Source organism: Hippoglossus hippoglossus, chromosome 13 (assembly GCF_009819705.1).
Source record: "Hippoglossus hippoglossus isolate fHipHip1 chromosome 13, fHipHip1.pri, whole genome shotgun sequence".
Classification (NCBI taxonomy): domain Eukaryota; kingdom Metazoa; phylum Chordata; class Actinopteri; order Pleuronectiformes; family Pleuronectidae; genus Hippoglossus; species Hippoglossus hippoglossus.
Genome location: NC_047163.1, coordinates 4,966,146 through 4,979,322, shown reverse-complemented (window position 1 = coordinate 4,979,322; position 13,177 = coordinate 4,966,146). Strand labels below are relative to the sequence as shown.

The window sequence follows — 13,177 nt, the reverse complement described above, 5'->3', positions numbered from 1 at the left end:
GAGTGCAGGCCGGATGTCACACATGCAGCGGGGAAGATAGAGCACAGACATCTGCAGCACAGACGCTTCCAGGAGAAAACACACCGACTCTTTTATCCTCCCCCGGAAGCCTGTGTGCACCGCATTCCCAATCTGCTGCTGTGTTAAAGCTGTTTAATATTGTTTTCAGACCATTTGATGATCACGTTTCTTTGCCTCGGAGGCTGCAAGGCGTTGTGTTTTCAGGATATCCGCCGATCCCTACATTATTTTTTAACACGATATCTCAGGATCGCCTCGAGGGAATTTCTTAAAATTTGGTACCAACATTCAGTTGGAGTCAAGGATGAACTGATTAGATTTTGGTGGTCAAAGGTCGAGATCACAGGGACCTCACAAACCCTTTTTTCTTTGTGAATGTGTTCTCTTAAGAACGCCTGGAAGGAATCCTTTCAAGGGGATAACAGTGGACTCACAAAACACGTTTTTGGACTCTTGAACATGATGTCTCAAGTCTGCCTTTAGGGAATTTCTTCCAATTATGACCAGATAATTCAGTGATCAAAGGAAAAGGTTGCGGTGACCTCATATTATAAAGACGGCGAGGAACATGTGAAAGGACTGAAACTGCACCGGCTGGTTGAGGAATACAACCTCAGGGTGGTATTTTCTAGTTTAGAATATTTTTCGTCTTACAGAGTGAATCACCTGTCCCTGAAATGTTGTGTCTGCTGAGCTTCTCTCAGAAGGTTTTTGATAAAGTTAATCCCAACATTTTATCAGTCACAAACAGTTCTCTGGCTACTGGTATTTATCCAGTTTCAAGCCAACAGCAGTGCAGGCTCCCATATTTAAAAATCCAGCATTGATCCCTCAATCCCGAGTAACTACAGGACGAACTTTCAACTGCTGCTTCTGTGAACTTAGTCTGAGTCAACTCGTACTAATAATGAGAAATTCCATATTTTAGAGGTCCAGACACATTTGGCCTCATTGAACTATATCGTCTTAAGAATTTTCTTAAGCTTGTTCTTAACGGTTCAGTGTGTAAGATTATAGGTGAAAGGGATCTATTGGCAGAAATTGATTATAAAATGATCCTAGTGATGTTTTCACTAGTGTGTTTCATCTTAATTGTATGAATTATTGTTTTCTTTACCCTAGAATGAGCCCTTTATATTTAATTACTTTATATTTACATCGGGAGCGGGTCCTCTCTACGGAGGCCACCATGTTTTTTACAGAAGCTCAAACTGGACAAACTAAACACCTTTTGAGTTTTTATGAAAACTAAAGTCTACCACAGGTTCTCTTTCATGTTTAGAGGTGGAGGGTAAGGTGAGGGGTGTTCAGCTGCAACATGCAACCTCACCACTAGATGTCATTAATTTCTACACACTGAACCTTTACGTTTTTTAAGAAAACTCTACATTCATGACGTGTTGTTAAACTGCAGAATCGTTCGCATCTGTGTTCTTATATTGATGAATGCCAAGTCTCATTTCTCTCAACAGTCCAAAACATCCCTGCAAAGTGTTGCAAGTGGAAAAATACCATATGTTCTGCCCATCGGGTTTTTGAGGTAACTTCCTTTTTGTTTTTCCTGAGACGTTTTCCTCTGCTTATATTATCCCAGAGATTTGTTTTGGTATTTTGGGACGTCCACCACAGGACTGTGCCACGGGTCCTGTTGTAATTCACCACATGTTCGCTGGTACAATCCTGTGGTGCATGTCCCAAAAATACAGCACAAGTGTCCTGAGTCCTGGAATTATACGCTTTGAGCTCAGAAGCTACTCGTAATGCAATTGTACTCACAATGACTGTGTGACCAGAAACGTGACTGCAGTGGGATCCGGCACGTTTCGTCTTTTTGAGGTGACGTCAGGGCTTGTGTGACGGCTTGTTTTCGCCCTCCTCTGACTTCTAGTGGCCACGTTTGATAAGTTCACACGTCTCACCTCTAACCTGTGAAATCCTTCATTGTTTCTTCAGCTGCTGTCAGACGTGCACTGACCGCTGCACATTGTCCTGTAATTTTCCGAAGGGGCCGTATGTTGGAACGCAAATATCCTTAAAACTGAAAATCATACTGTGAGGTGTTTTTCCACTCCCTCTAGAAAAGTCTTATATATGTGCTGTCAAGGTTTCTAAAACTGCTTTTGAAGCTCTAAACATCCAGAATGGACGCCTTAAATCGAGCAGGTTTCCATTGACGGCCTGATCCATCCCCAAGGTCTGTAAAGGAGAAACGGCCCCGAAGACAACGAACTGAACAAACAGGGACAAGGTGACAGTATCCAAGACATTTATCTTGGGATCGGCATAAGCTCTGAGGTTAAGGATTAGGGATAAAACCCCTTTATTTACGACGCTTGAATGGACGTTGAAATTCAGATAAACTCTGGACTGCACCAAAAAGTCACCTTCCCTGTCCACAAAACCACTTTGCTGACTCAACACAACAGATTGATGTTCTGTTTGCTTTGATGACCATCTTCAATAGTCTGATAATCAGAGTGAAATGACCCTTGACCTTTAGGCAGGGGCGTTGCATAATGGTCCTGCCCTGAGGTCAGGACACTACTTAGTCTGCATGTCCTTGTACCTGCTGTTGCAATTACTATTATTGGTGTCATTATTATTATAATTAGACTTATAATAATGATGATGATTATTATAATGCATCTTTATATGGCACCTGCTCTGTGTTATATTCGTTTTTCTCTATTTGACGTTTCTACTTTCCTTTCACTGTCATTAAATACAGAACAAACGGTCTAGACTTGCTGGAAAGCACCGTGCGATAACCTCTGTTATTATCTGAAGTTTAGAGCGAGGCAACAACTTTAATGTTGCCACTAAAAGCTTCTTTTTTTTATTATTATTATTATCAAATCAACCTGAGAGCAAATTCTGGTTCTTCATAGTTTTCTGTTTTCATTATCTAATTTCTCGCAGGCCGTACATTTGAAGATTTAACGCTGCCCTCTTAATTATGTTGGTTAACGAGTTATTGTCATGGTTTATTGTAGCAGATCTGCATATTATTTCATTTCATTTAACAGTTAAATATCATATCAGGTTTTTAATGGCTGTCTGATAGACTTAAGTTTTCACCCTGAATCACACTGTGGATTTCTGTGTGTATGAGAAATGAAAAGACTTTCTTTTTTAATTTTGCGAGAGATATATTTCACCGATGGCCCCAAACATAAAAATTCGAATGAAGCTTCAAAATGACGGATTTAATGACACTGGCAGATTTCTCTGAACACATTTTGACATTGCAGACGATCGTTCATGCAGAGTTTCACTTCCTCTTTCTGGCACTTGACTCCGTTATTCGGTCCAGAACTTGTCATTGGAGAGTGATCGAGCTGCCATGTTAATGAGCCAAACTCTTGTAGTCACAACTGCACAACTGCAGCCCTGATTGCATTATATAGAAGTGGGGACAGCTTCAAAACTGGTGCAAATTCTCACAGATATCAATAAATGCTCCGATCCGTGCGTCAGGCAGGTCTGAGGACTGAGGAACCTCCACACCGGAGGCTCTTATTGTCACTCAGTCTGGATTTTTATTGCCCCACAGCTGCTTCATGTCGGTCGTATGTCATTGTTAAAGCAGCACAAACTAGAAAAGATGTGTCACAGCGTGTAACTGATTCCATATCGTACATTTAAATGCAGCACAGCAGCACAATCGCCTTCTCACTGCAATCACTTCACAAATTTATCATTTTTAAACTGTGATAAAAGCTCTGTTCATTTAATTCTCTCTCTCTCACATATGCACACGCTCGTTCGGCTTTGGTGCTTCGGTCTCCATCTTTAATAACCGGTGATTAATGATTAGCCGGTTGGCCATGTGCGAAGTCGTCACTTCAGAGCAGAGCAGAACCAACAGCCTGACACTGTCATACTTTAGCCATAAACACTGTCTTGTTAGACTTCACTGAAGGGTAGAGCCTGTAATTTGAGGTAGAAGATAACAAAAAAAATCAAAAACATGACAGGATTTTAAACTTGTTTCCGCTGCCGATTTTCTCACCCTTGAATATTGAGTAGTGAGAATCGAGCTCTGTGCCGCTCAGAGTCAAGATCTTATCATTAAGAAAATGTTTTTACATTTTCTTGTCTGAAAATAAAACCATTACCCTCTGCAGAGTGTTGCTTTCACCCCATCGGTGTGTGTACGTCTAAAATAACTGGAAAAGGCATGGATGGATTTTTAACTAAAGTTGGTGGAGGTATTACTTCGGAGAGTATCCCCAGAACTTTTGAAGCTGATTGGTCAAAGGTCAAACTCAACCAAAATATGGTCCGAAATACCGGTTCTCTAAGATAGCTTTGCAAATACTAGGGCTGGAGAGTTAATTTAGGCATAAAGTGATCATATCATCATATGATGTGATGAAGAAGTCAGAATGAAGTCAGAAAATTATGCTATAGTTCAAAAATGCACATTTCCTGGTATCTCTTCCTCCTATAGGACTTTATAAGATATAAAGCTGAAAAAGAAAATGTCATGGTATGATAGGATAATGATGTTTTACTGCCATCTTGTAATGATGTCATGTCATTATGAAATGGTATTATTACAATCTTTAAAATTTAGCATTGCCTGATTGAAATCCACCAGGAGGTTGTAGATTTTCCGCTTTCTAATTTACCTCCAAATTGGTTTTAAGTTTGTAATGCAAAGACAAAGAGCTAATTGCTGCCTTATCTTAGTCTTTATTCTTCTTATTCTAAAGTCCAGCAGAAGCTCAGCTGTTTGTACGAAGCATCTTCCCTGACCACGTTAAGGAAGATATCTTTTACTGTAGCTCAGAGAGAAGCAGAAATGTCCATCACGTCTCCCCGAACAGCTTGAGTAGCATAATCCAGGAGCTGCGGACAAACTGTTGCACCGATGCCCAATATTTACCTCATTACGGCTTTTATTTTCCTCCTGAGGAAGACAACTTGCTGTTAGGTGAGACCAGAGCCCTGTCAGGGAGCGGAACACACGAGGTAATGGGGCAAATATTAGACATTTGGAGCCGTGACGCACTCACTTGGCTGTGGAGCGCTTGGTTTATGCAGCGCAAGATGTTCTGGGAATTCTGTTGAAAATTAAAGGTGTGTGCTCAGGTTTCAGCTCCATAACTATAAATCACATACACTTTACATTTGTGCTGACCGTATTCAAAATGCATGTTATACATTATTTTCGATGCATTTCTCCTGCTCCAATCAGCCAGAGGCTCCCACTCACTGCTTTGTGAGATGAAAATCTATGAGCAGACTCTTGGAAGTTGTAATCCATCATGTTAAGTCTGCATTATTTTTGTTTTTTCGTCGGTAAAACATCATAAAAGTCTGCACGGCTTTATCTCATAATTAGATTTTCATATGGAAATAAAAGGAAACTAAAGGATGATTGGAAGAGTTCACATTAAAACAGAGTCATAGCTCCACCCTCATGTCTCCAGTACTGTCCTCTGAGAATCTGGAGCTTTTACCAGAGGGATGGGCTTCTCTGGATTTATATTTACATTAAACTTTGACTGCATGCATTAATTAATTTAATAATGAAAATGAATTAACTTGATTTCGAAAATATTGTAAAGAATAAACAAGTTAAAAAAAACTTTACACATTATTTTTAATACATAAATAAAACTTTATATATGGAACTAATTGGTTCAGAATGAAAAAACACAAGTATCATGTTATAATGCAAAAGGTAATTGTTATATTAAGTTGTCTCTCACGTTATAACTTTTCGCATTATTAGTTACTTGTGTGTGAATGTGGAAAACACATATGTCTCATTGAAACAATCTGATTAAGTTCTGTACAGATTGGTTGAATGAGACATGTTCTCCAGTTTATCAGTTCTCTGCTAACATGTCGCCATTTCAGTTATAACGAGATCAGTTAACCAGAAGTTTGTAACAAGAGATTCAAATGTTTGAGTTTTTTGTGTCACCGCTGTAAAAAACTCAATCAAGTGGTGAATTCACCTCGCACCAATTCAATATGAAGACAAAAAGCACAGGGACTTGAACCCTGGACCCTCAGATCAAAAGTCTGATTACTTTTCCCACACAACCTAAAATAATTAACAACACTATGCACAGATCCTGCAGTGCTGTTGACATAATAACGTTACATAACGTGCATCACATAAAAGGGGAATTTACTACATAACAAAAAAACAGAAATACTGTGATATGAAACCATTTGATTGACAGGACACGTTATTGTAAACATTGTCTTGGTCTATTTTCGGTCATGGATTTTGTATTTAGACGCTGTGCTCTACTGACATCTGGCGGTGACGCTGCGCAGTACGGGCGCGCCGCCTCCTACGTCACACGACAACAAGGAAGTAGCGGGCAAACAGAACAGTACGAGGACAGGTAGATTCTCTGTACCTGGTGCGTTAGTCCTTCTTCTCGAACAGTCGAGGACACTTGGGACCGAGACAACAAGACCTGCAGATATAAAATGGCCCCTCCCCTGGCGAGGTGCCTTTGATGTTGTCTTTGATTGTGTTGTCCATGGAGACGTATTCACTCCTGCGGGTGATCGGGGAGGGATCTTTCGGCCGGGCGGTGTTAGTCTGCTGTAAAAACACTCAGGAGAAATATGTGCTCAAAGAAATCCAGCTCTCAAAGGTATGCTGCACCATACTGTTCCTTTTAATATTCTGCTCGTGCTTTTATTGTGAAACACGTTGTGACTTTTGTTTTGAAAAGAGCTGTACAAGTAAACCCCTTCTAATTGTTAGGAAAGGTGCCATATAAATAAAGCACATACAGCACATACCTCCAGGCCCAGTGAATTCAATCAAGCGCTGCACCAAATTAAACACACTCAGATATCAGTCCTCTAAAGATGCCAGATTATTTTTTTCATCATGATCCATGAATTATTCGCTGGGCATTCAGAGATAATGTTGAAAACTCATACTACATCCTTCCACCAAGTTTCATGGTTAAACCGTCTCGTAGTTTTTCTGTAATCCTGCTTACAATCAAACAAACAACCAGACAGGGGTGAAAACATAACCTCCTCTGTGGATGTAATAATAAAACAATAAACAGCTGTATCTTCATTACCACATATATGGGAAAACCATACAGGCTCTACACGCCAATCATATTTGCATTCAGACTTTCTATATTCTGGGATCGGCTATGGAAATAAATGTTATTTGCCAAGTCCCGATAACCCGACTCCCGCCTGCACGCAAACATGGAGGCTGCTTGTTTTGCATAATTGGATTGTATTTGCATTTTTATAGAACCGGTCCAAAATGGAGAATTCGAGGCGAGAAGCCGTGCTGCTGTCCGGAATGAAACATCCGAACATCGTGGCCTTCAGGGAGGCCTTCGAGGGTAATCACACACGTAACCCTTTAAAACCCTCTACGAGATATTTGTGACACAGTTATTATCATTTTGATTGCACAATAAACAACGTGGTTGGTTTTTTCTGATTTCAGCTGATGACCTCCTGTGTATTGTGATGGAGTTCTGCAGCGGAGGAGACCTGCTGCAGAGGATCCGGCTGCAGAAAACTATGCAGTTCTGTCTCGATGATGTAAGGCCTCAAATACATTTACCTATTCTCACAATTGAACTTTATTTATTTAACAATTTTAACTTTTTTATTTTCCCAGATCTTGAGGTGGTTTGCTCAAATGTGTGCGGGCGCAAAGCATATCCACGATAAACGGGTTCTGCACAGAGATCTGAAATCCAAGGTACAGCCGCCTCTAGACATTCAAATTACTGTGTATATATATATATATGAATAGATTTCAGGCTATGCATAAAACATTTGTTTTCATACTTGGAGCATGCATTACGGACTCATGAGGAGGATCAGACTTTGCTCATATTTGCCGTCTGAATCCAAAGTCAATAACTTTGTTTATTGGTTGGTTGCGTGCTGATAGAATCTAATCAGCGTGAGCGCTGTGGAGTGAAATGAACAATGATAAAACTGCTGATCGAGATGCGATCGCTACATTATCTCGCATTTCTGCATAATGTCATCATTTCTCCACGCTCGGCTGCCCTTGTTCGGGATTTTATGTTAAATCGCAGCTTGTCATTTCCTCACCCAGAACATTTTCCTGACAGATAATGGGACAATCAAGCTCGGGGACTTTGGCTCGGCGTGTATTCTGAACAGGTAGAGGAGAGAAACCAGAGTGGCAGCAGTTTAGAGTTTTGCCATTTTAAAATTAAAGTACTTTTTTGATTTGCTCGCTGCTGCACTTTAACCTTCGCTGTTGTTTTTTTTGTGTTGCAGCTCGAAGGCTTACGCTCATACTTACGTTGGGACTCCATATTACGTGGCTCCTGAAATCTGGGACAATAAGCCATACAACAATAAGAGGTACGGTGCTGCGTCGGTCTGAGCTGTAGTGTTTCTTCACAAGATTAAATGATCATTAGCCAATTTGTTTTTGATTGATTTTTATTATTGTGTCAAGCACATTATAATACATTTTGTCTTTGGTTCTGTCTTTTACTTAGTATTGCTTCTACCTACTCGTTCTTGGTCTATACATATATATATTTATTTTTAGCTCTTTTTTTTAACCTATTTCTTTATGGTTTTGTACCAATTTCTACAGTAAAATGTTTTATATGTGGACCAAAATAAACTGAATTAATAAATGAATGTGTCCAGCATCAAACAGTCTTAGAAGACAACAATCAACAAGAAAAGAAAACGAACAAAATAGAAAGAATCCAGAGAAGCAACTTCAATAACTACACGGAACGTTACAAACAAAGGAAGCCAACTTATAAGCATTAAGATCAAACAACCATTTTATTGTGTCGTCATCATCAGTGCAACAGAACATTTTTTAATTTGTAATGTTAAAGTAATGTAGATTTCCCAAACTCGTCATAATAAAGGAAACACAGAAGAAAAACTCAACCTCTCTGAATTCCCACAACCTGTCGTCCTCAGGGACGTTTTTAAGTCACTGACTTTAAGGACCAGAGGAAGAATTTCTGTTCTCAGCTGAACACAACTAACTCGATGTGTTCGCTGTAACATTAGATTCAGTTTCTTTAAATATAGTAACTTATTATTTATAATTCAGCTTCCCCTCTGTAGCCCATTGAGAATTGTGTGATTTAGAAAAAATCTTCCTATTGACTCTGTTTTGTTACTAATCTAAAAATCAACCCATGAACAACCAAAGTCGGAGCAAACTTATGAATTAAATAGCAGCATGCAGCTCTGTGTTGTGTGGACACTGTTGAATGTCAGTCAATGCACCAACAATGAGGCATTTTGAAAACAGCTGTGGCTCAGCACTGAATATGCAGCTTGTGTGTGTGTGTGTCAGCCGCTCCTGTATCTCTTTGCCAGCACATGACGAATGTCTGCTGTGAATGAATAACCCTCTCTTCTGTTTTATGTGTCCTGCAGTGATGTGTGGTCTCTGGGCTGTGTTCTCTACGAGCTCTGCACCCTGCGACACCCGGTACTCCTCCTCCTCCTCCTCCTCTTCCTCCCTGCTCCCTCTGTTTGACTCTGGGCCTCTCTCCAAATACTGCTAATGAATCATTGTATGAAATACTTGCTGGCAATCTTACGGCGCAGCGAGGTGCTTGTTGTGGAATGATGGCGGGGCCGGTATCTTCAGCTGAGTCAGATTATCCTCTGTGTATTTTTTCGTGGCTCAGATGTTCCTCACACCCTCTCTGTTGACGTCCAGTTCCAGGCAACCAGCTGGAAGAGTCTGATTCTGAAGGTGTGCCGGGGCGCGTACCCTCCCCTCCCCGGGCACCTGCCCTACGAGCTGCAGTATTTGGTCAAGCAAATGTTCAAGACCAACCCAAAGGACCGGCCGTCCCTGCAAACCATCCTGACCTCCCACCGGGTCTCCAAACTCCTGCGCTCACATTTCCCCTCCCAGGTATAAAAATCACAGTTTGAGCTTCCTGCACGGTGACAGTCACTCTGACGTGACTTTATCGCTGCCTGTCCATCACAAAGACATATTATCAGGACGTGGTGTCAAAGGGAGAATTTAGACTCACGCTTCCCCCAAGCTGTGGGGACCCTATGTGGAATCTGACCTCTGACACGTTGCTGTTGGTTCAGATGGCCGCGGTGCTCTTGTTGTGCGTTTGATTTACTGCTCTGGATGTTCTACAGGTGATGGAGGCGGAGGAGCAGGGGAGGCGGTCGTGTCGATGGAACAGAGAGGAGGGGAAGAAGGCGGCTCAACTTCTGGGGGAGAAAAGTTTAATAAGAACGTCAACATTTGAAGGTAGGGTCCGAGTCAAAGGATTCTGGGAGATCAACTGTGTGCTACTGATGTGTTTGTGAACTCCCATGTGAGAAAATAAGCAATAATGTCCTAGATAACACTTCCCCCTCAGGCTGTGAGATGTCAGAGGAACATGGTGGAAGCACAAGGCCCGGCCACAGAAAGCAGTGGGCCACTGAGCCGTCAGACACCGTGCTGCAGGTGTTGGCCAACGCCAGCCTCATCTCATCTGACAGCATGGCATCAACCAGCCGGAGCCTCGGAGGAGCCAGTCACGAAGGTAAAATCGGACTGTCGACATTTTCACTTGCTGAAATTGTACAAAAAAGTTAAATAAGTCTGAAGAAGGAAATACTACGACAGAGTAAACAAGATTTAAAGAATAAAGACTTCATTTTATGAGACTAAAGTCGTAATTTTACATATTTTTATTGTGATTTCTCCTTGCTGCTTATTTCTTTATTGTTTTTCTTTATTCTCATTATATTACGACACATTGTTCTCTTTCCTTCAGGTGTGTCGGAGGTTGCAGAGGACACCAGGAAGAGGAGACAGTGGGTAAAGGATCCTCCAGAAAGGCTCCTGAAAGTGTTGGAGAAGGCCGAGCTGAGCAGAGCCTTCAGCACTTTTATAATTAACAGAGGAGGTCTGTTCAAGTAACCAAATCCATTCCATGTTATTTAGAAAAGAAGAACATTTGCTGTGGAGCACAACAAATAAACAGAAATTAGAGGATGTCTTTGTTTAACAGGAAACTACACTTAAATTCACTAGCACCAAATTGCACACACTCGTAAATATCATGTGCATGATTTATTCTTACTTTTTTATCAAGAGCCATGAGTTATTCTCTGAGAAATCAAGGAAAATGTTGAAAAAAACGCTTTTTCACATAATGTTAAAGAAAGTGAAAGGACAAATCCTGGATCTGCACAAAAACTGTATGAATTCTTCCTTGGGTCACACCCCACCCTTCCACAGAAAAATGTTTTATGTAATCCTGCAAACAATCAGTGTAAGTAGATGATAAACAAAAAATAAACGTCTGTGGTGTTGTCTTCACTTACAGATGACAACCTGCTGATGGGCCCCCTCTCCGAGCCGCAGGGGGACGACACCGACGGTCCCGAGGCGGAAGAGGCCGAAGACGAGGAGCGACTGGAGCCGCGCTCCGATGACGAGGACACGTGAGTTACCTTGTTTCTGCCCTTTTCTGTGATTCCAAGTTCAAGTCTCGAGTTAATTTGTCGTCTGTTGGTTAAGACAGGGTCAACAGGTATAATGAAAAGTGTCAGGTCAGCTCAGCAATGCGTTATAAGAGCAATGTCAGAGAATATAAAGTAAGAACAAGAGAGAAATATATATAAAGTACATTTAAATAAAGAAAAAGAAAATCAAATATAATACTAAATAAATAAGAGGATGTAAGTAGCCAATGTAACATTGATGTTCACATTAAAACCTGTGTTAATATTAAAGTGTGTGTGTGTGCAGATTAGAGTTAGTGCTGTAGGAACATCTGATATGTGTCGGATCTGTAGTTGAACTAACAGAATGTGCCGAGCTAGTATTTATTATCATTTATACATGTGACCTCTTGTATGAAAACAGTGTTGAAACGTGTTGTACTGTGCTTCTCCCTCCGCAGAGACTTCGAGGAAGAATCTCCGTGTAACTGGATCGACGAAGTTGAAAGAATGTTTTCCGAGCACTGAAGCCTCGCTCCTTCCTCGGCTCACACGATCACAGCACATTATTACTGCCTACAAAGGTTGTTATCAAGTTTTAATTTATTAAGTTTACAAGAATCCAGTTAATCTCAGGCAGCAACAGTGAGACACCGTGTTTCTTTTGGGGGATGTTTGTATGTTTCAAGCTGATTTTTTGCTCTTGATCCCTTTTGATAAAACATAAACATTTTAATTGAATATTGTGCAACTTCCTCTCACTGTTTCTTTTACATAAAAATCCTGGAGACGCGTCTGAGGCTCTGTCTCTCGTTTGATTTGAACATCTGCCGTCTACTTGTTCGAGTTACCAGTGAAAACATTCCCGGCAGATTGAGTCCGTCTGGAGGCTCCTGTTTGGCTCGTCGGGTGGGAAGCAGGAAATGATGGACCCGGAGCAGCTGGGTCTTGATGGGGGGGGGGGGTCACACGTTTTTGAAGCCCACCCACACCTTTTGATGTCCATTTCCCTCTCAGTAATATCAAAAGTAGAGTAAACATGTTTGGTCACTGGTATTTTGGTTTTTTTTTTATTCTCTTTGGAGAGAACTCACAAAGATTTATACACCAGGTTGTATTTTCAGCTGTGTTTGTTTGTGTGTTTGTTTGTTTGTTTGTTTGTTAGCAGAATTGTGCAAAAACTAATCAACACCTTTTCGTGTTGGGGTGGGGCATGATCTGACGAAGAACCAGTAAAAATAAAGATGTCACTTTCTTTATCATTTCAATTTCTTTTAACATTTTCATGGAGTTCTCAAAATAATGAATGGATCTTGATGTTGAGGGGACTTTGGTGCAGATCCAAATAAAAATCTGGATCCAGTGAATTGAAGTGTGATTTCATAAGGGGACTATTGGTGAAGGTTTGAACTCTACTGAATGTATTAATGTATTCATTTTGTGGAGGGGTGGGGCATCACCCAGGGAAGAAACCGTTCAGATCAGGGGGGCGGATCAAGGATTTTTGTATTTCACTTTCTTTATTATTGCGAGATTATGGTGTTTTTCAACATTTTCGTTCATTTCTCAAAGAATAATGAATGGATCTTGATGTTTTAGGGGCCTGATGTTTACGAGTGTGTGCAATTTGCTGCAGATCCAAATACAAATCTGAATCAAGTGAATTTAAATGTGGTTTGTGGTGGGACCTTGGTGGAGGGGTGTGCTC

At 40.9% G+C, this 13,177-nt stretch overlaps 1 protein-coding gene across 2 annotated transcripts; it reads left to right on the top strand.

Moving 5' to 3' along the window:
- The first annotated feature begins 6,377 nt into the window (after positions 1-6,377).
- On the top strand, positions 6,378-12,215 carry nek3 (NIMA related kinase 3). 2 transcript variants are annotated; one of them, XM_034604446.1, is made up of 13 exons: positions 6,378-6,650; positions 7,280-7,373; positions 7,481-7,578; positions 7,658-7,741; positions 8,108-8,175; positions 8,296-8,382; positions 9,436-9,490; positions 9,725-9,925; positions 10,168-10,282; positions 10,395-10,562; positions 10,797-10,928; positions 11,352-11,469; positions 11,931-12,215. In XM_034604446.1, the coding sequence occupies exons 1-13, from the start codon at positions 6,510-6,512 to the stop codon at positions 11,995-11,997; spliced, it is 1,428 nt and encodes a 475-aa protein (XP_034460337.1). In that variant the 5' UTR covers positions 6,378-6,509; the 3' UTR covers positions 11,998-12,215. The 2 variants fall into 2 exon arrangements, with proteins under 2 accessions (XP_034460337.1, XP_034460335.1); XM_034604444.1 differs by having other exon boundaries at positions 10,377-10,562.
- The last annotated feature ends 962 nt before the right edge of the window (positions 12,216-13,177 follow it).

Coding starts and splice junctions, on each gene's coding strand:
- nek3 (XM_034604444.1), top strand. CDS start 6,510: ATGTTGTCTTTGATTGTGTTGTCCATGGAGACGTATTCACTCCTGCGG. Junction 6,651..7,279: donor AAGAAATCCAGCTCTCAAAG/GTATGCTGCACC, acceptor GCATTTTTATAG/AACCGGTCCAAAATGGAGAA. Junction 7,579..7,657: donor TGCAGTTCTGTCTCGATGAT/GTAAGGCCTCAA, acceptor TTATTTTCCCAG/ATCTTGAGGTGGTTTGCTCA.